The sequence below is a fragment of the Lagopus leucura genome, unplaced genomic scaffold, assembly GCF_019238085.1.
Source record: "Lagopus leucura isolate 7727_CA_CO unplaced genomic scaffold, USGS_WTPT01 Super-Scaffold_100036, whole genome shotgun sequence".
Taxonomy (NCBI): Eukaryota; Metazoa; Chordata; class Aves; order Galliformes; family Phasianidae; genus Lagopus; species Lagopus leucura.
In genome coordinates this window covers 2,015,379-2,036,753 of record NW_024962285.1, presented here as the reverse complement: position 1 = coordinate 2,036,753, position 21,375 = coordinate 2,015,379, and the positions used below count along the sequence as shown (strand labels likewise).

Here is a 21,375-nt window from a genome sequence, read left to right as displayed (position 1 = left end):
ATGTTAATTTTGTTATAATTTCAGGAACTAACTTCAACTGTAGGCCTTGACAGCTGGTCTGATAAAAAAAAAAATGCTTCTAGCTAATGGTTTTGTAGTTCTAGGTGTGGAACATGGTTGGGACATGGTGGTTCAAGTTCACATACGTAGAGAGATGTCTCAGATGGTTAAAGGCTCTTCAGGAGAAATAGAACCTGTTAAAGTAGTCCAGAGGAGGGCTGTAAAGGTGCTTAGAAGGTTGGAGCACCTCTCATGAAGATAGGCTGAGAGAAGAGATGCAAGCCTTAGAGAAGAGAAGGCTGCAGAGAGATCTAATAACAGCCATCTAGTACTTAAATAGGGACTGCAGGAAAGGTGAGGAGAGATTTGTTTTTCTCAGAAGTGTAGTGATACAGCAATGGTAATGGCTTTTAAACTTAAAGAGGGTACACTTAGATCAGATGTTAGGAAAATGTTCCTTACTACTGTGGTGATGAGGCACTAGAACTGACTGTTGTGGGAAGTTGCAGATACCCCATCTCTGGACATACTCAAGAGCAGGATGGATGGGGATTTGGGCAACCTGATCTAGTGGAAAGTGTCTCTGCATATGGCAAGGGAGTTGCATCTAGATAGTGGCATAAGTCCTTTCCAGTCCAGATAATTCTGTGATTTAATGACATGGGGGCAGTGTGGTGGTTTAAGTCTGTCTTGAGCACAGTGTTCATGACATTCCGTTTTTCAGTCTTTGGTGAAGTATGGAAGGTGGTCAGAAGAACCGTAGATCTGTAGTAAGATCTCCTGTTTGGAGATGTGGTTGACAGAGTCCCATGGGAGATTTCTGAAAACTTGGACCTTCTTCAAAAGTGAGATCGTTAAGGTGAAGGAGCAGGCTGTCCCACCCAGTTCACTAGATGTAAAGCTGGATGGGGATAAAGTCAAGCTGGCAGCTTGGCTTAACAGAGAGCTTCTTCAGGAACTAAGGAAAAAAAAGAGAATTTATGAGCTCTGAAAGAAGGGGGAGACAACTCATAAGGACTACAGAGCTGTCATGAAGTTGTGCAGTGAGAAAATGAGACGAGCCTAACTAGAATTCAATTTGGCTAGTGCAGTAAAAGAAAAAAGAAACAGTTCTGTAAGTACCTCATCAGTAAAAGGATCGTTAAAGAGAGTCTATTCTTTGTTGATATAATGGGAAACATGATGAAAGATGAGGAAAAGGGTGAGGTACTTATTGCTTCTTTTGCCTCAACCTTTATTAGTAAGAGTGTTTGCTCTCAGGATACCCATCGTCCTGAATTGGAAGATGGTGGTGGGGAGCAAGATGTAGCTCCTATAATACAGATGGAAACTCTAATTGACTTGTTGCATCATTTGAATATTCACTACATAGAGGCCAGATTGGGATTCATCCAAGGATACAGAAGGAGCTGGTGAACGCTTGGCTTTTGAGTTGATTGGAGGTTAGTAACTGTGACTCCAATCTATAGGAAGGGTAGGAAGGAATATCCAGGGATCTACAGGTGTCAGTCAGATCTTGCAAGTGCCAGGGAAGGTTGTAGTGAAGATTGTCGTGAGTGGCATTATAAAGGAGAATCAAATGACCAGCCACAGCATTCCTGTGTTTATGAAGGGCTGGTCCTGCCTATCTGAAATGATCTCCTGTGACTAGAGAACCCACTTACTAGATGAGGGAAAAGCTGTAGATGCTACCTACTTGGATTTTATTAAAATGTTTGACACTGGTTTTGAAAACATCCTGGAGAAACTGTTTGCTTTTGGCTTGGATAGGTGTACAGTTCACAGGGTGAAGAGCTAGCTGGCTAACTGGGCTCAAACCATAGTGAATGGAATTCGGCTCCGTTTGTGGCTTGTTACCTGCAACTAAGGCTCAGTTTTGGAGTCAGCTATGCTTAATGTTTTTATCAATGATCTGGGTGGTATTTCAGGTGAAGAAAAGGAGGCTCAGGGGAGACTTCATCACTCTACAACTACCTGAAGGGAGGCTGCAGAGAGGAACGGATCAGTATCATTTCTCAGGTGACAAGTGATAGAACTTGTGGAAATAGTCTGAAGTTGTGCTAGAGGAGGCATAGATTGGTTGTCATGAAGAATTTCTTCATAGTGTGTGGTCAGGCATTGGAATGGGCTGCCCAGGGAAATGGTGGAGTCCACATCCCTGGAGATGTTGAACCAATGCATGGATGTGTCAGTGAAGGACATGGATGAGTTATGGGAGTTAGTAGGTCAGTTTGGCGGTTGGACTTGATGATCTTGAAGGGCTTTTCCAATCTAAATGATTCTGTAATGAAAATAGGGATTGTAGCAGTGGTAGCTACACACATCTTTAGACCCAGAGTGAGAAGAGGGATTATTTTGTTAGAGAACATCTTAGCTCAGTGAAGCACAGGGGATGGGAGGAATCCAATCTAAGTCTCTCTTAAATTCTGGTGTGCTTTTTTCCCCCCTTGTTGAATTGTCTTCACAGGTAGCCAAAGCAGCCTTTCAACGAAACAATGATCCACTTGACGCAGCCATTTTTTACCTTGCAATGAAAAAGAAGGCTGTGATCTGGGGATTGTATAGGTAGGTGATACCAGGGTCTTTATAATATACAATATAACTTGGAAAAGAAATGTTGAATGCAATGCTGATTGAAAAGAAGCCCAAATGTTACCACTGAAAGCTGAGAATGAATTTCTAAATAAATTAATAAACTAATCACTGAGATTCTTATATTTACTGTGGTGATTTTGTCATTTCTAAAGGTGGATGAATCAAGCTTTAGTCTCAGATGTACTCTAATTTCATACATTGCTAAATTCAGATTAGCTTATAAGGGATTGCCCGTGTTATGTTTGGAATGGCAGTAGTATCCTTAGAAGTGCTTTCAAAAATAATTTTGTGGGAAATTCAAAGAACTGAATTGAGCATTTCTTTCAGACAGACATTTCATAATAATGTTTAGCTTTGTGAACGTCCTAAAAATTAGGTTGTGATGTTACTTGCTATTGAAGATCTTACCTTAATTTTTATGTTTACCAATGATTTTGTTAGTTTGCAATAGCAAAGCCTCCTGTGCGCTCAGTGTTATGAACACATCTGCGTACTCACATCTGACCATCTAATAAACGCGTAATATTTCTATCAATTATATTCAAATGCAGATCCCAAAAAGACACCAAAATGACGCAGTTTTTTGGAAACAACTTCTCTGAGGACAGATGGCGTAAAGCAGCATTAAAAAATGCTTTCTCTTTGCTTGGCAAACAGCGTTTTGAACATTCTGCAGCATTTTTCTTGCTGGCAGGACACTTAAAAGATGCAGTGGAGGTAATGAAGTAATGAACTTCTTTGTTATATTGTTCTAAACTTAACAATGAATCAAGTGTGAAAATATGTAAGAAACATTGCAATTTAAATTAGTATGACCACTGAAAATTCCAGTTTGTTTGCTCTTTTACTCTCTCACCCCCCACCAATGCATTAATAATATACAGATCTTTTCTTTACATCTTAGTTGTTATACATCTTAGTTGTTATGCTGCTGATAATGAAGAGGTCCCATGGTTGATGCCTCTGTAATAATACTAGGAGGGCTATCTACCATAACTTACTTTCAGATTCTCTGTTCTGCCACATTTAGTACAATGTAAATTTCCATTGCTACCCAAATTTCCATTGTTTCCAAATTAATTCCTAGTTCCTGCTTAATTTTTGGAATTGATATACATATTTATGTCAGTTTGAACAGGTGAATATCACTTCCAGTCTACAGTTATTTTAACCAGGGAAGAAATTACAGTGTTTGTAATTATAACTGTACTTATTTTCTTTCAGGTCTGTCTTGAAAAACTGAATGACATTCAATTGGCTCTTGTAATTTCAAGACTTTATGAGTCAGAATTTGAAGTATCTAGTACTTATAAATCTGTACTACAGAAGAGAATTTTGGGAAGTGTGTTTTCTGGAAAGGAGAGCACAGGAAACATGTACAATGATCCTTTTCTGAGAAGTATGGGTTACTGGATTTTGGAAGACTATAGCAAGGCTCTTGACACTTTGATTAAACATTCTTTTGAAGATGAAGGAGGTAAGAATAAATATTTTGGCTGTTAGGCTGGTTTTAACTATTTATGCATTTAAAGAGTATTTTCTTAGGTACAATCTAAATGTGGCTGGGGTGCTGCACCTGTTTGCTCACCACCAGGCATGACAAGCTGTATACTGTCCGGAAGATTCCTGGAACTTACAGAAGATAGCTGCCTGAGCCAGGTAATAGATAGTCCCACTGGGGGTGATGCAGTGGTGGCACCTGTTACTTGCCAATGGAAATGGACTGATTAGTGACATCAGGGTAGGATGCTGACTGTGCAGTGGTGGAATTCACACTCCTGAGGAATATGGGCAGGTAAAGAATAAAAGGAAGCTTAATTCTAGGAAAGCCAGCTTCCAACTCCGCAGGGAGTTAGTCAACAAAATCCCCTGGGAATCCGTCCTCAAGGACAAGGGAGCGGAGTGGGGCTGGCAGATGTTTAAGGAAGACTTCCTTAGAGCACAAGAGCTCTCCATCCCCAGGTGCGGAAAGTCAGGAAAGGAGGACAAGAGACCAGTGTGGCTGAACTGAGATCTGCTGGTCAAACAAGAACAAGCAAGAACAAAATGCACAGTTTCTTCATCAGTGGAAGATGTGGCAGGGTAACCTGAGTGAAATATAGGGATAATACAGGGATGCTGCTAGGCTATACACGGATGGAATCAGGAAGGACTTGGCAAAAGGTGCAAAGAAGGATAGGAAGGGTGTCTATAAGTACATCAGCTGGAAAAGGCTAGTCCCATTAATTCCCGAGTTTAGTATTCTCAACATTAAATGTTTCAAGACAGTTAAAATGATAGCTGACTTATATTCGGGTTAATGAGAGGAAGTTGATAAATGAAGACTCAATCCCTAGAGCTGTGGAAATTGATGTATAAACTGATTCCAGTAGGAGCACAATACTTCAAGATGATTTTGAGAGATGAGTGATACATTGTTCAGTTGTTTAGATCTTGGTCACATGCTTCTGTGTTAAATCATTTTAAAATGGTACTTCTTTATCAATTTAGATAAATTTATCAATTTAGAGTCTGCCATGTGTTATTTTGCATTGTCGTCTTAATAGCTAATCTTTCTTACACCTGGTTCCTGTTATCTGTAGTTTTATTGTCATAACTTCTCGTAGCAGAAACAAGTATATTATCTCAGCTAACATAGATAAAAAAAGTTGTGAGTTGTCCTGTACTGGTTGCTCCTTATATTTCAGTGTTTTCCTAAAATCTTTTCATACATGGTGCAAGTTGGTAACTGAATTGTATAAACTTGTTGTGGTTTTGAACATGAAATCTGTAGAGGCTTCATTCATGCATCATTAATTTATTGAATGCAGTACTGATATGAATATATGTAAGTGTTATGGATTCCCTGTTGGGATTCCTTTAAGTTGCGTTTTGTTGAGAAGCACACAAATTAAAAATGCTAATCCAAAACTTGGTAAAGGATGTTAAGTTAAATGAATGAATATTAAGACCTAACAGTCTTCTGTTGAACTACAGACTTTTGAGATACGTTATTTCTTACTGAACTGTAGGTTTGTCCTCATGATGCAATATTTTTTCAGATGTAGGAGATGGCTCAGCAAGCTGTAATCCTGCAGTGTTTAACTTCTACAACTACTTAAGAACACATCCTCTCCTTCTGAGACGTCATTTTGGCTCTTCTGATGCCTCTTCCACACACATGTGCCTAACAGTGGAAAATGGATTAGCTGACAAAATCAACCTAGATGAAAGGCGGCTTTTCTTCACCACTGCATATGCTCATTTAAAAGCTGGTTGTCCTATGTTGGCCTTAGAAGTGTTATCAAAGATGCCCAAGGTTGTCAAGAGGTCAAAGCCATTCTGTAGATCCCCCAGCTTAATGGATACTAGTAAAGATTTCTCACCATCTTCTCCTCTTAAAGAGTTGGAAATAAAAGATGAGTCTTCCAGTATTGATTGGTCACAGCCAGCTTTGAATGATCTAGGGTCATCTTCAGACTGCTCATCAGGAAAACATTCGAGTTCAACTCTTTCATTTGACTGGAGCCAGCCAAATATAGTATTCCAAGACGATGAAGGCTTGAAGCTACAGTTGGACAGTGATGAAGGTGATGAGAATGAAGATTCTTCCCTGGTAATGAAAGAACTAAAACCTCTGAAGAAAAATGAAAAATCCTATGAAACAAGTTCTAGCTACACGGAATCTTTTAGCGTAGTTGATGAAAAAGATATTCTAAGTCCATCAGAAGATATAATTTCTGCACAGCTGAAGTTTAGAGCATGCCTGAAAATTCTTACGGTAGAGCTTCGTACGTTGTCCACTGGTTGTGAGGTAGATGGTGGAAAATTGAGGTATCAGCTTTATCAGTGGCTTGAAAGGGAAGTGATAGCTCTTCAAAAAACCTGTGATTATAGTGTTGAAATAGATGAAATGCAGTCTGGAATTAGCATGATGCCAGAGGAAGCTGCATTACATGGAAACACTGTAGACTTAACTGACCAGCAAAAAAACATGCTGCAGAAAGGAAACTTTCAGAAAAGACATCAGTGGCTTCTGAAATACCAGTCTCTCCTGCGAATGTTCCTTAGTTACTGTGTTCTCCATGGCTCTCACGGTGGTGGTTTGGCATCTGTCAGAATGGAGTTAATTCTGCTGTTGCAGGAATCTCAGCAGGTAGGTGGGGAGTTTGATTTGTGAGTTCTCCACTTTGGGTTGGTTGTAGGTTTTTGAACATTTCGTATTTTAATTCAGATTTTCCTATTATAGTATATACCTGTTTTATTATAAATGTGACACTTTGCATTCTATAAGGTAGAGGTTTCCTGAAAAGTAAAATAAAACAAAACAGAAACTGTACTGCTGTGTGTGTTTAAGTGTGTTTCTCGCTTGTTTTTAGGAACAGTCAATACAGATACCATCCAGCCCTGTTCTAGAGCAAAGCTCCGTACCTCTCCTATTTGCTTGCACAGCTAGTGCCAAAACAGTGGTGGCTAATCCACTGTTACATCTTGGTAACTTGACTCATGATATCTTACATGCCATAATAAACCTTGATTCACCGCCTCATCCAGATACACAGAATAATAAGGTGTGGGTCGTCTTTTTTTTTCTTTATTTGTTATTTTCATTGACCAGTCTGCATGAATGTTTTTCTGACTGTATAAAAACTTCCTAATGTACCTTCCTGATATGTAACAAAATCATGGAACTTAAATATTTTATCCTGTAATACTAATGTTGGGCTGAAAGAGAGAGGCCCATCTACTTCAGTTACACTTTCACAACTAGATATTTGTCTGAGATAATATCTGTTATGGAAAACACCACCAGTGTCACTGTTGGCTTTACTAAATACAATCATAATTTCTGTTATTTTAATGGTAAGCTATCTTCAATCCTACACCTAAGTAAAATTAAATTTAGAAGTATAAAAATTGGTCTGCAGAGTGTAGAAAATGTTAAAGAAACATTTCCGTCAAGCGATATTTATTTCTCACAGTAAAATGTTATTTATTTAACTTTCCATAAGATTTCTAGTATAGTTAGGCTGGGAGTGGAGATAAGATCTGAAGTTTAGGTTAAACCTTTCCTGCCATTTTGTATGCGTTAGGTTTTACTGTGGATATATAGAGAGTGCTCCAGAGATTGATTTCTTAGTTCCTATTCTGTGTCTGATTTCAGAGGATACAGATAAATATCTATTTTAATTTTTATGAATACTTAGGTGTGTCTTATGGTACATGAAATATGTATCAGTTATGAGGGAAAAAATTCAAGTTCAGTATGATACTGAGTAAATTTTGTCTGAGAACTGTACAAATGTGTTCAACAACTAAGTTGCATTATAGTCTTCATTATGAAGCATGGCATCTTTAATTCTGAGCCAACATGCTGTCTTAGGGTGTAATCAGGCAATGCAGCTAAAATTGAGCTGTGACTGTGGGTAGTTTGGGTTGTGTGAGTGCTTTCCAACCCTTTCAGTACAAAGTGAGTTGAAATGAATTTTGGTGAGGCCTTTATTAGTGATTTTGCCTTCAGTGCTTGCATCTTCTACATGAGTGCCCCTTTTACAAACCTGTATGCGTTAAATACAATGATACTAACCACAGTTTATCTTGAGTGTGATACATGCTATAAAATTTTATCTTCCAGATATATGTAATGCATAACTTAGCAGCATCACTTTCGGCTTGCATCTACCAATGTCTTTGTGATGGCCACAGTTACAGGTAAGGTCTTTGAAAAACACTTTTTAGAGAAAAGATTGATTCACTGTGATGATTGTGCAATACGCAGAGCACGTGCAGGCAGTACTGACATCTGCCTATGTTCAGTAAAGGCTATAACTTGAATAATTTTAAACCAAACAGGTGGGTTTTTTTGTTTGTTGGTTTTAATATAACATTGTGTTTTACAGCTCATTTCAAGCAAATCAGTTTACTGGCACAGTTTATCAGACAGTGCTGTTAACTCAGCGCAATTCTCTAAGATCAACGTTGGAAGAAACAGTGACTCCCAATACACCACCAGCTCAGTGGCCAGGTACGTCTTTGTTTCTTTCCTCTTCTGAGAAAATTTGGGGGTGTACTGTAAGGCCATGTATATATGCTCTAGACTTTCTAATAGTATATATAACGCAATACTGGTAGAAGTGAGTTATTAAAGTTTATCTTCAGTTATTCCCTGACTTGACTGATACTGCTTTCTCTTACTAAAAATTGCTAGCTGGGTCTTTTAGTAAAGAGCCAATAGAAGTAGAGTAAACCATTGTAGAGCACAGGCTCTGCTTTCTCTCGCTGCAGCCAGCTCTTCAGTCTCACTATTGTTCTGCTTTCTTATCTTTTCAAGCTATTTTCATATGTTTCTTTGTGCTCCACTTCAGAATGACTGCAGCTTTGGTCCAGCTATTGAGCTAACTCAAAATTGTTGAAAATGGGAAGTTTTTAACATATTATATTCTGCTGTTTAGCTCTTGCTGGGATGAAGCTACACTGGTCTCGTTACAGGGTGTGTAAGCTACATATAATTGATCTTACGAGCATCAGTTGACAACAGTAACTTCAATTTCAGCATAACCAAGAAATATATTTACATATCATATGTTTTGTTTTCCTAACAAAAACTTTAAAGAAACATTCAAGAAATCTTTCTGAGAACCTCAAGCAGTTATTGTGTTTGGGTATTAGGCTATAGAATGCAGCAATATTAGGATGTCGCTGTCTCTTGGACTTTTCAGTTTCTTCTGAAGCAGAATTTTTAACATGTGCACATTCAGCTTTTGGGGTATTTTTGTATTTCAACAGGAATAACAGCTCTAGTACGTCTCTTGAATTCTGCTGGTGAGGAAGCTCAGCCAGGACTCACAGTCTTACTTTGTGAAATTCTAACTGCAGTTTATCTGAGTCTCTTCATCCATGGCCTAGCAACACATTCCAGCAGTGAGTTGTATAGAGTTATGACTCATCCACTTAACAACAAAATGTGGTCTGCAGTCTTTGGAGGAGGAGCTCATACGCCTATCAAAGGACAGCAGCAACTGAAGACAAAAACTGGTATGTCTTTTTTTGGAGGGGTAGGTGGGGGAGCTGGGTTTTTGTTGTTGGAAGATGTTTTTACTGCTGAAAGCTTAAGACTAATTTCATTAAAGTCTGTGTTCAATAGTGATTAAATCTGCAAATTAAAATAATCTGAAATTCTTAACAGATATTCTGCAGAAGAGAGTGGGAAGCAGAAAAGCAGGTGTGGTATTTAGTGTTACTAGTTTTTAGTTAGTACAACTGCTGTAATATGACAGAGTTGCATTCATTTCAAATAGATGATTTTCAATTCAGTTAAAACCTAGTTTTTAATATTCATTTTAAAGCTTTCCAGTTCTGTCCTAACAATAATATATTCCCATCTTACAGACACAATGTGTTTTCTCTCTTTGGCAGGTAGGCACTTCCCAATGCCTAGCCCACATCAGGTAGTAGTGTTCTCCATGGAATGCGTGGGGTTTTCGAAATCCCTTACTACCTTCAGTACTCATAGTCCTACCAAGTCTGCAGGCAAGATAATAGATTTAGTACTAGGCCTCTACATGCAGTTTGCTATGTGTGGTTTTTTGTGGTTTTTTGTTTTTGTTTTTTTTTTTTTGCATATATAGAAAGAGAGAAAAACTTCTGTTTGCAAGCCATGACATCAAAATTTAAAGCCATGTTCTGTAATTTCAGCAGCAGTTCAATCAGGCCTTTTTATCAAGAAATTTGCTAGTGCTGTAGTACTCTTACTGTACTTCCTTTGAAATAAGTTTTGAATATTTTTTTCCATGGTTTGAAATGATCAGAAGTGTTTCATATCTTTTAGAGAGCTGCTTGTTTTGCTTCATGAACATAAGCATTATTATGCATGTGGATTTCTAAGTGTTCATTCTAAACATTACAAAGAAAAGGTGCCTTGCTTGTATTCAATTCTGACATTTTCAGAGCACTTTACTTTTAAATTCTTCAGGTTTAAATTCAGAAAACTATCCACAATGAATTTTGTAGGTTTTTTTGTACACATTTCTGCTTTCTAACTCAATTGCTCATACTCAACTATCATACAGATATCTAACATTAAAAGAAAAAAACAAAGAAGGAATGCTTAATAAATATGAATTCTCTTGAAATATGGTGGATTCTTACATCACATCTGAATATATATGCGCTTATATATGATATACCTTGTAATATCTGTAACTTGTATGTATAATTGTTGCTATTATACTACATATAAAAACACAAAACGTTCATTTGAGGAAAATGCATGTTTAAATACCAATTTCCAGATGTTTAGAAAAGTGCTTACAGGGTAGAGATTCTCATTTTTTATCTGATCGCAGTTTTCTCTGTGGCGTTTTGTTAAATATATTTGCCCAATCAGTATTGCATAATTAGAAGGTATACCTGGCTTTTGTTGGCAGTGTCTTAGGTGTTGATAACTGTATGCTGAAGTTTGATAATGCTGTTGCTTCTGTTTTAAAATTAATCTATTTGTCTTAACGTAGTGAGATATCGAAGGCTACTTCTGTCCTGTCTGCAGCATATTTTTCTTACAAATGAATGATGACTGATTACAGGATTAATAAAACTGTTGCTAGAAGAGACAAGAATCAAACATTGAAAACTTAATGAAATAATATTTGGCAGAGATGATCAAACACTAGTTAAGAGACCTAATAGGGCTGTGGAATCTTGGACTATAGAACACTTGGATAAACAGTGCTGTAAGCAGCTTGACCTAACCAGCTTTGTTTTGAACATGGGCCTCCAGAGGTCTGTTACAGCCTATGTGGTAGGTAATTGAGGGTTTGGTCATTTATTCTTTCTCTTTGAAGCAGAGGAGTCAGGTTACAATCAGCTATGTTTTTGTACCTTTACTGAAAATACGTGCTGACACTCGGCAATGAACACTGAGTAGCATGTCATTTAGACATGATACAGAGTTATGCACAACTAGAGCAGTTTTTATGTGTTCACTTTTAGATCTTTGTGACAGATTTTCACTTTCAAATGGAGATGAAAAGCCAAAAATTTTTGATGTTAAGAATTCTAATAGGTTAATAATACAAAATTGTCTGGTTATACAGGGTCCTGCATTGGCCCTTACTCCATTTCATCAATTCTGCTGCATTTCAATCTGAATGTGGTTGTCAATCTACAAATTTGAAACCTGTTTTAAGAGATAATAGTAATATGTAATAGTAATGTGTACATAATTGGCCAATAAAGTTGTCACTGCGCTTGCTGCCCCTTGTTTAAGTTGATTTATGCGTACAGTCAGCTTCAGGATGTTTTCTTCCAATTAAATATATCTCATTGGGTTTTTTACTTCTATTTCTAGAACTTTTAAGATACTTCAGACACAAAGGAAACCAAATAATAGGTCTGTCTTCTATTCGGAATTAGTTTGTATGAAAAATTTGCTTCATTTCTTTCACAGTAAAGATCAGAAAAAGCAATAGCAGTTTGAATACTTGTGGAGTTTCTTCACATATACTTTTCAGCCACATTTCTTGTTCCTGTAGCAAATGATTTTGACCGTGTTATATTAGCATCTGAGAATTTCTATTCCTATTTATGTATTAAAATAGTGGATATATCATGTTTTCTAAGGTGCAGGTAACATCTGAAAAATAATCCTATTGCTTTTGAAATCTTATTTTCCAAGTAGTTTTTCTTCAAAACTGCCTCAAAACATTGTGTAACTTAAGTCTATATAGAGATGGTAAGTTTTCTAAAATCCAGGGGTTTCCTAAAGAAAAGTTTTAATTTTTTTCTTTAGAAATTCATAGTTTAATTTCATATATTCAATTTTTCTATATTGTAAGAGTACACTAAATCTTTTTCCAAACTGAGTATTTTGCAAGCACAATTGATAGGATTAAAGTAGCTATTTTAACTGTCAGAAATCTACTGACATGTGACTATTATAAGAAGTAATTTTCTCTGCTGATGATGCTAATGCTTTGAGCAATTAAAGTTGGAGTAGAAATGTGATTCCTGACTTCTTCTGTAGTTGTACCTCTATAGGAAAGAAGGGTAAACTCTTGATTCGCTGTGATAACTTGACTGACATACAGCAGGTTTTGTGAAACAGAGAGGTTAATAACAAGGACGTGCAGATAAAAATTTGTGCAGTTTGATTGTGATAGGATAAGAGAGAATGGCCTTTATGGGGAAATTCTTCCAGTGAGGTTGTGAATGCGCCATCCCTGGAGGTGTTCAAGGCCAGTTTGGATAGGCACTGGGCAGCATGATCTAGTGGATGGCAATCTTGCTTGTGGTGAGGAGTTGAAACTACATTGGCTTTATGGTCCCATCCAACCAAGCCATTCTGTGATCAGATAATAAATTTCATCAGCAGGTCACAGACAACGCTGAATGTCTTCAGTTTTATACTTTATATCTAGGAATGGCTTCATCTCAGAATCGGTAAAAAAATTACTCAAGTTTTACTACCTTCCAGGTTTTGTAAGGGCCTACAACACCCGTACTAAACTTGTAATTCAGAATTGCCTGTTATGTTGTTAGTAATGGAAATGTTGATCTGAATGTGTTTCATCCTAGCTAAGTAGTTGAGTCTGCAGTATTAGGTTTGTTTTTATGCTGCTTTGGATTACTGAGTGTTTCATTATTTGTGTGGCTTTTTGTTCTGTTTGTCGTCTTGCTGTTTCTAACTTATTGTTTCTAACTTATTCTTAGTTCAGCCACCTGTTAAAGCAGAAGTTTGTTGTGAAGTTTGCATTAAGATGGATGGCTCCCTTAGATGATTATAACAGGAAAGGTCTACAAAATGTGTGTGTGTCACACATCTCTTTATTGTGCCCATCAAAATTTTTTCAGACATTTGTGCTTACTGTTTATTGAAGTGCCCGTATTTAAAGTGCCACATTATTTACATAATATCTTCAGAAATATCTGAGAGATTAATACATATTTGCTTTCAACTTTTCAATTAATTGTTACGCATAAAGTAGTGCAAAAATACAAAAAGGTATGCAGTCTTAAGTATGTGTACTAATTGTTATTTATTATTAATAATACAAAATAGCTTGATTATTAGAATCCCGTAGAACTGTATAGGTATTGCTACTGTCAAGTGCTGATTCATTAATTCATCAACTTGGACTTACATGTCTGAAGTCATGTAGGCCAGACCTGTTATCCTTGAGGAAGCAGAATATAATGGTGAGAATGTTAGAGCTTGTAACACTGCAAAGTGCAAATTTATTCCTAGGTTTGAAGACAACAAAATTTATCACTGTAGACTATCACTAGCCTGCTCTTGAAGTTGACATTTCCAGCTTCCTAGAGAATTACAAGAATCTGCAAGTGGCTTCATGCTTAAGAAGATAGCGAAAGGATGGATACCAGTTTTCTTGCCAGTTCACCTTCTTTGGGTTTTAGCAGTGCTGATATTAGTTGTTGCTGCAGTCAAAGTTGATGCTTCTTTTAAAATACAGAGATGTTTCGATTTTAAGGCTTGTTTTTTTTTATAGTGTGCTGGGGTATTGATGCTTGATGCATGCACACAGTCTTTAATAAAGTGCAGTATCTCTGACTCGCACGTTAGATTAATTTTCAGATATTGGAAGAGATCTTCATCTTAGCTCTTCCTGGAGAGATGAAAAGGGGGTCTCGTTGGCAACAGGTCTTCTGAATATCGTTTCACATGTTAGATCTTTGCAAAAGTAAAAGCATTTTACTTTTTGAATATAATCCAACTTTTTTGAAAATGCACTTAACTTGTGGTGAAGATGAAGATAAATATTTCAAATCAAGAAAGCGTTTAAATTATTTTTTGGTAGTATTGCACAAGAAATTTGAAAGCAGGTTTAACTTGTGATCTGAAATTACAAATGTCAAAGACTTTTAATGACTATGTTGGTTTACTTAAATGCCTTTATAATGCAAAGAAATGAGGAAAAAGGAAGATTGGCATCAGTTCTAAGTTTTTCTAGCCATTAGGATGGTTGTAATTCATTTTCCTTAAATATTCCAAAAAGCAGCCAGTAGTAGTCTTAAAAATATGAAGAATTATCCTACAGAGTGGAAAGAACGCTGTTCTAAAGTAAAGCATTCACTTTTTGGAGTCCACATTGAAAAACAGCCTGCAAGCATATACTTTTTTATTTCTATAGCATGCAACACTTGCTCCTTATCTTTATGCCAAATGAGTTTTTCTTTTTTTTTTTTTTTTTTAAAGCAGTTGCTAATATTTCATACACAGTAATGCATGTACTTGCTCTTTGTCAGCTGATGAGCTTTTTTAAATAATGGTATGAAAATGCATTATACTGCAGCTGTTATGCTGCCTTTTAATACAGGTAAGTGGATTTCAAATAATATCTCTTACAGGATGGTACAGTACAATATACTAGGATCATACAGGCTGTTAAAATACACCACAGTATCAAGTTGATGCTGAAAGATGAGATAATGCCTTCAGCTTTTGTTAGGCAGTGTATGGTATATAAGTTATTTACTTATAGTTACTTACGCTGAAGCTATTTTTAAATTGTCTTGAATCTTACTTTCCTCGAAGTTGGTTTAGTTTCTATTACCTTAAGTTTCATATCTGGAATATTTAACTGATCCTAAAAGAGCAATTATTTTTCTCCATTGTGCAAGACATTGTTTTGTAGTGATTGGAGTACCCATTATAGTTTTGAAGGAATTAATCTTGCAGGCATATATCAAGACTCAGAAGTCCCCTTTAGGGGAAAAAAAAATTTAAAACAAAAGGAATAGGAAATAGGTGTTGTTTTGTTGTTTTTTTGTTTTGTTTTGTTTGTAATAGCTTCTTCCAGACATGCAGAGATGTTTGTGAGCCATCTCCAACATTATTAACAGGAGGAAGTAATTTTAGAAGCTTCTATAGAAATTAGTATTACGGTTCTAGAAAGCAGAAGGGAATAATAAAGGAAGTTACTGCATCAAGCACCATTTATGGTTGTGATGTTCATTTTAGCATATCCTAGGAAACAAGTCTGGTCCAACATGTTGATGCTTGTAGTCAGTGATAAGGATTTCTGATCGCCCTGACAGCTTTTTAATCCTTGTGTGTGTCCAGACTTTGTTCTAGACAGTTGAACAAGAAATAAACTGAAGTGGGAGGAAGTGAATGGGTGCTTAAGTGCTGTGGTTCTTCTCAGTGATATTATAATTTTCAAATCTTACCTGGAAAAAAGAGATTTAGAAATGCTTAAGGAAAAGATAAATGTTTAATGTCCAGTAAATAGATGTTGAAAGTTTGGGGAACTTCAGAAGGCAGTTCAAAAATTATCTCTCTCAACTGTAATATTTGAACTTTCTCCATGTAATCAAAAATTAAAAGCAAAATTTACAAGTAGGAAATGGATTTGAGTCCATTTTATCTCTAACTGAAGATGAATGAAGGCCTCCTTGTTTCATCTCCATGATTCTCTCTCCTGCCTTTCTCTAGTTACGTTTTTTAGAGCCAGAACACTTAATTGCCCAAAGCCACTGACAGCCTGTAACATTCTTTTCTATCAAATAAACTGAATACAATTCACCTACCAAGAAGCAGAATGATTTCAGGTTATGAGATGGTTTTGTTGGCTTCTTTTTAAGCAAGCTATTACTACTAATGTGTTTTTTGAAGTTGGTCTTGCTATTAAGAAGTAGGAAGACTGAAACAAAACTTGTTCGCTTATTTCTGGTAAACTGGGTTAACATTTCTGTGATAGTCTGCATAAGCTGTTGCTTTGAGTACTGCAGTCTTTGAGAATGAAGGTCTCTAACAAAATATCTCTTAGATGCTGCTTATTATGATTAAAGTAAATCTTGAAGAATTGAAATTTGGACTAGAAATTGCAAACTTAAGCATTTTCACTACTGATTCTGAAAGATAAAATTATTGCCTTTAAAAAAACAGACAACTAGCAGACAACAACAAAAAATTCTGCATAGATCAATATTGAGCAGTACATACTGAGTTTATCTATTTTTGCATCATGACCTGAGCCATTATGTTTGTCATCTTTGCTGAAGGTTAAAAGCTTCATAATCTGCTGTGCTGTATTTTTTGTACTGTGGGCTGTCCCTTTCTGGCATTCTAGTTTTTCATTAGTTGTGCGTGTTTGAGGATTGGCATTATCTATGCTCATTTGCTACAGAAATAAAGTAACTTTTGAAGGCTTTTGTAATGAGGGAGCTTTCTTCTTTCTGTTAAGAAGCCCGTTACTAAAATGACAGGTGGAGCAGACAGTTCTAAGCAGTTTGCTTTCTTCCCCTTTAGATGATGGAGAGAAACAGCAAAAATGTTTCAAGCTTTCATCAACAACCTCTCCGAAAGAGAGTTCTCAGGCAGCTGCCGTGCCATGGTTAGACCAAGAATCTCCATCTTACAAAGAAAGATTTATTCCTCCTGAGCTTAGTATTTGGGATTATTTCATTGCCAAGGTAATTGTTTGCTATTTCAAAAGTCTTATATTGCTCCTGTGATAGTATTTTCTGCTTAGTCTTTATCCCAGGTGCCCATTTAGATGTATAGTAAAAGCCACCTATTGTTACTGCTTGTGACTTTAATACTGTTGTGACATCTGTTTTTTCTCATACTGTGTTATGAACAAAAGTAACGTTGCTATAGAGTACAAATGTGTAAGTAAATGTGAGTTAGCTGTTCAGAATGGAAATGTGACAATCACAGACTGCAGAATGATTAAGATTGGCAGGGACCTCTGGATCCATCTGGTCCAACGAAGCAGGGACATGTACAGCAGGATGCCCTGGACCACATCTAGGCAGCTTTTGAAAATCTTCAAGGAGGGAGTCTCCTCTGCCTCTATGGGCCACCCCTGATCTTGCTTCATCACTTGCACAGTGAAAAAGTGCTTTCTGGTGTTCAGGCAGAACATCCTGTGTTCCAGTTTGTGCCCACTGCCACTTGTCCTAGGTTTAGGCGCCACTGAAAATCTCCTGGCTCCATCCTTTTTGCACCTTTCTGTCAGGTATTCCTGACAGATATTATAGAGTATTCTTAGGTATTATAGATGCAGCAGATCTCCCCTGAGTCTTCTCTTCTGCAGACTGAATAGTCCATGCTCTCTCAGCCTTCCATCATGGAAGAGATGCCTAAGCCTCTTGATCATCTTGGTGGCACTTTCTGTTATGTCCATGGGTGAAATGGACTTGTTCACTTAATAGAAGTCAAGTTACATTGCCTTGTGTTATGTCTGCTGTCTGAGGTCTTTCTGTGTAGAAAACTACATAACAGTATGATTCATTTCTGTTAGCTGTATTAGCAAAATAAATATATTAGCCATGATTCAGGAAGAAGGGCCAACAAGAAATCACAAATACCAAATAACACACTGAGGTGCTGGTGCTGGGCTTGTCCTAAGTATTGAAATCTGTAAGCAGAGGATAGGATGTTTTTATGTAGAATAAGATGGCATACTTACTATTTTATAAAATATTAAATGTTACAGTGATTTATTTTTAAAAACATAATGTAAAACTAAATGTTGGCTGGGAGATACCTAAGGAACGTTGTGTATTTTTAGCCTTTTCTTCCATCACAAAGTAGAGTGGAGTATGACTCAGAAGAGAGTCAGGAAAGTGGTGAAGATGATGATGATATTGATGGAGACGTGTTTGCAGCAAATTCAAATAATCAAGAGCATTTGAATGCTAATTCATACAGGTGAATAGCTTTTTTAGAATGTAAGTTGCTTTACAGTGATTAAGTATGCATTTTTGGCCATTTATTGTTAAGAGCGTACATCTGTTACTTGGTATTTTCTGGGAGTGTGTTATCTAAGTTAATTTTTCAGTGATTAGTTTACTACCTAATACATTGTACAGTGGCCTTTAAATTCAAAATATGTATAATATCCTAAAACATTGTGATTATGCATAGTTTATTGTAAGGATATAAGGCTTTGAGAAATCCTAACTATTAATGCATTAAAAAAATTCCTATCAGTAAATGACTTTTTAGTGTTTTCTTACTAGTTGGTCACTGATGCGATTGGCAATGGTTCAACTGGTACTTAACAACTTGAAGATTTTCTACCCTTTGGCTGGACACGATCTTTCAGGTAAGCAGCAATAAGCAGCAGTCATCTTTTTATATTTAATATTAGTTATGTGTTGAGTATTTTAGTCTAAAAGTTCTTATTTTTTTTTCACAGTCTCTGATTAAATTGTTTTGATACTTCCTGTCATGGTGTTATATATGGGTGAAAAAGGGAGCTCAGTGTTTAGCAGGAATCTGTGCATATTTGTTCTTTTCTATGCCTCTTAGTCATGCAAAATGCTTACAATATTTTTCTTGGTGGAAAAGTTAATTTTTTTTTTGTAATTCAAGTTGCATAATTTCTACTCCTTGTTTAATTTACATTAGCCTTGGGGAAGGCTATACTTTACCTAGCAGTGTTATCACAAAGTTATTTTTTTATACCTGAAAACATCAGAATGAGCTTTCAGTAAAGACTGCTTTTGGACATACTTGAAATAAGCTTAAGTATTCAGCTATGGATTGTCTATATAAAGCTTGTAAAGGAGCATTACGTTTTTCATTATTGTTTACTCATCTGTCTAGAGCTTCCAGTTAGCTCACCAGTATGCCATGCAGTTCTGAAAACACTACAGCGCTGGGAACAAGTTCTTCTCCGACGTCTTGAGCTATATGGTGGTCCACCTCAACATTATATTTCAGTTCATGCTTCTGAGGATGCCCTAGCTGCTGGTCCTGCATTGCTTCGCCATAAAACTTTGCTTGAGCCTGCAAACACTCCATTCAGGCAAGGCTAACTTTTATAAATGCTGAGTGATGTAGTAAACATGAACCAAATATTATGTAGTCAGTGCATGTGACTCAACTTCAGTGGCAGTGTCATGCTAATTTCTGCATCTGCTGTAATCCCTTCTGAAATTATGGGTACAAATCAGAATCTATGCAAGCCTGATCCAACACAAGCATAGAAAAAGCAGCCAGAGTTTCTAATTTTCTTTTCTAACTAGTTACTATGTAGAATAACTATGATTAACATTAAAATAAGGAACACCAAATTTGCCCTGAGAGATGGTTGTTACAGATGAACGACAATTAAAATTTAATTCAATTACTAAATAATTGTCCTACCATTGGAAGGAATAAAATTATCAGTATCTTCTAGGTTTAAGTATTTATTTATTATAATTGTGTAGTTGTATAGCCCATATGCAATGTATTCTGTCAGAACACTGTTCTCAGTTTCTTGAATAGTCTCTTTCTATATAGATCCCTGCTGCCTCTATTTTACTTCCACCTTTATTTTCAGAATTGACAGCCTGGTTGTTTATTGTGGAGCACTTGCTGCTTGTCTGAAGCTTCACTTCAGTGACTTGAGTTGATGTGCTTTCTGGCATTATTTTAAAATCATGATTTAAACTTACTGAAGGCTTCATGGGCTTGGCCTGCCATAAGCAACTCTATTTGTATTTACAAGTTGTACTTTGCTGTACAGTTTCCAGAGATGAACATCGGTGTTTGAAGACAGATCAGAGTTACAATCCTTGTGATTTTCTTTTTTAACTAAAACATCATGGACCTTTCAGGTTACTAATATGTTCCTAGAACAGAGTGTTGGTCGTTCATTGTTCTTGTATTAGAAACACTAATTGTCAATAAGCAGGAAGGATCCATATTATGAAGAATAGAGTGGAATTATCGTGATGTCTCAAGAATAAACAAGATGTGAATATTTATTTTAACTTTGCTCTGTAGATCTAACAGTCATGTTGCCTTATCTGTGAAGAGGCTCTGGCAGTACTTGGTTAAACAGGAAGAAGTCCAGGAAACCTTTATCAGAAATATTTTTACAAAGAGGCGATGCTTAAATGAGGTTGGTATGGCATTTAGGGTATGCAGTATTTTTTAGGTTAATTTACGAGGTTTTAGTGAACTTATCTGGCTGGCCTGTTTGCTTTCTGGAGCATTAATGAATGCTTGACTATGACTCTAAATCTGCAGCATTTCTTACTACAAGATGTGTTTCTATTGTTTCAATGAAAACAGTAACAATCGATCTTTGATTGTATACTGACTGAAAGTACCTTCTTTGGTAGGTTAAACAGTAAGGATTTAAGGATTTCCTTGGTACCTAGCATACTATGTCTTACCTTTACTCTTCCTTCTCTGCTTGTTCTTTCCTTGGTGAAGTCATTAGAGGACCATAGTGACACCTTGAAAAACTCTGTGGTGGAGGAGCCCATCGTCAATAAGGTACAAAGGCCCAATGCTCAAATTAATTAGACCATTCACTGTTACAAAATCTGTCCCTTTCAAAATAGTGCTGGTATGCCTTAAAACAAATTACTGACACAGCAAAAGAACTGAAGAAATCGGTTTTAAAAGAGATTGAATTGTAATGGTTATCTTAAATTTGGTTTCTAATGAGCTTTATATTGTAAAAAGCAAGATGAAACAACCAAGTAAGAACAGTACATATTATTAAATTACATAGCTATGTCAAATGAAGTGCTGAGGTTGTGAATTTTCCAAGTGACTTGAAAAATTCCATAGCAGTGTGGGAAGGAGTACACAGTTTTTTTTATCTGTGGCTAGGTAACTCAGAAGCAACAATGGTAAACTGGAAATTAAACCTTATCTATTAGCATCATCATAGTTTGATATTGAGAACTTCTGATGAGTCTTAGTTTCAAGACGGCAATAAATGAGCCCATTTAAGTTTCCTTGAAGACAGGTGCAAGAGACTAAGAAGTTATAATACTGTGCCTTCAAATACCACTAGAAATACTGTGTTCTTAAGGTTTTCTCATAGAAAA

The 21,375-nt window shown here is 36.5% G+C and overlaps 1 protein-coding gene across 4 annotated transcripts in view; it reads left to right on the top strand.

Annotated features, from left to right (window-relative positions):
• DMXL1 (Dmx like 1) overlaps window positions 1-21,375 on the top strand; it is a 72,399-nt gene that overhangs the window by 37,030 nt on the left and 13,994 nt on the right. For 2 of the 4 annotated variants that reach the window (XM_042882815.1, XM_042882814.1), the window contains exons 21-35: window positions 2,468-2,565; window positions 3,147-3,312; window positions 3,820-4,072; window positions 5,637-6,730; window positions 6,954-7,145; window positions 8,210-8,286; window positions 8,475-8,599; window positions 9,361-9,609; window positions 9,991-10,104; window positions 16,841-17,004; window positions 18,108-18,247; window positions 18,559-18,644; window positions 19,148-19,349; window positions 20,315-20,432; window positions 20,750-20,812. In XM_042882815.1, coding sequence (XP_042738749.1) covers window positions 2,468-2,565; window positions 3,147-3,312; window positions 3,820-4,072; window positions 5,637-6,730; window positions 6,954-7,145; window positions 8,210-8,286; window positions 8,475-8,599; window positions 9,361-9,609; window positions 9,991-10,104; window positions 16,841-17,004; window positions 18,108-18,247; window positions 18,559-18,644; window positions 19,148-19,349; window positions 20,315-20,432; window positions 20,750-20,812 — 3,141 coding nt within the window. The remainder of the gene's footprint in view (window positions 1-2,467; window positions 2,566-3,146; window positions 3,313-3,819; window positions 4,073-5,636; window positions 6,731-6,953; window positions 7,146-8,209; window positions 8,287-8,474; window positions 8,600-9,360; window positions 9,610-9,990; window positions 10,105-16,840; window positions 17,005-18,107; window positions 18,248-18,558; window positions 18,645-19,147; window positions 19,350-20,314; window positions 20,433-20,749; window positions 20,813-21,375) is intronic. The other 2 variants (XM_042882817.1, XM_042882816.1) reach the window with 1 other exon arrangement.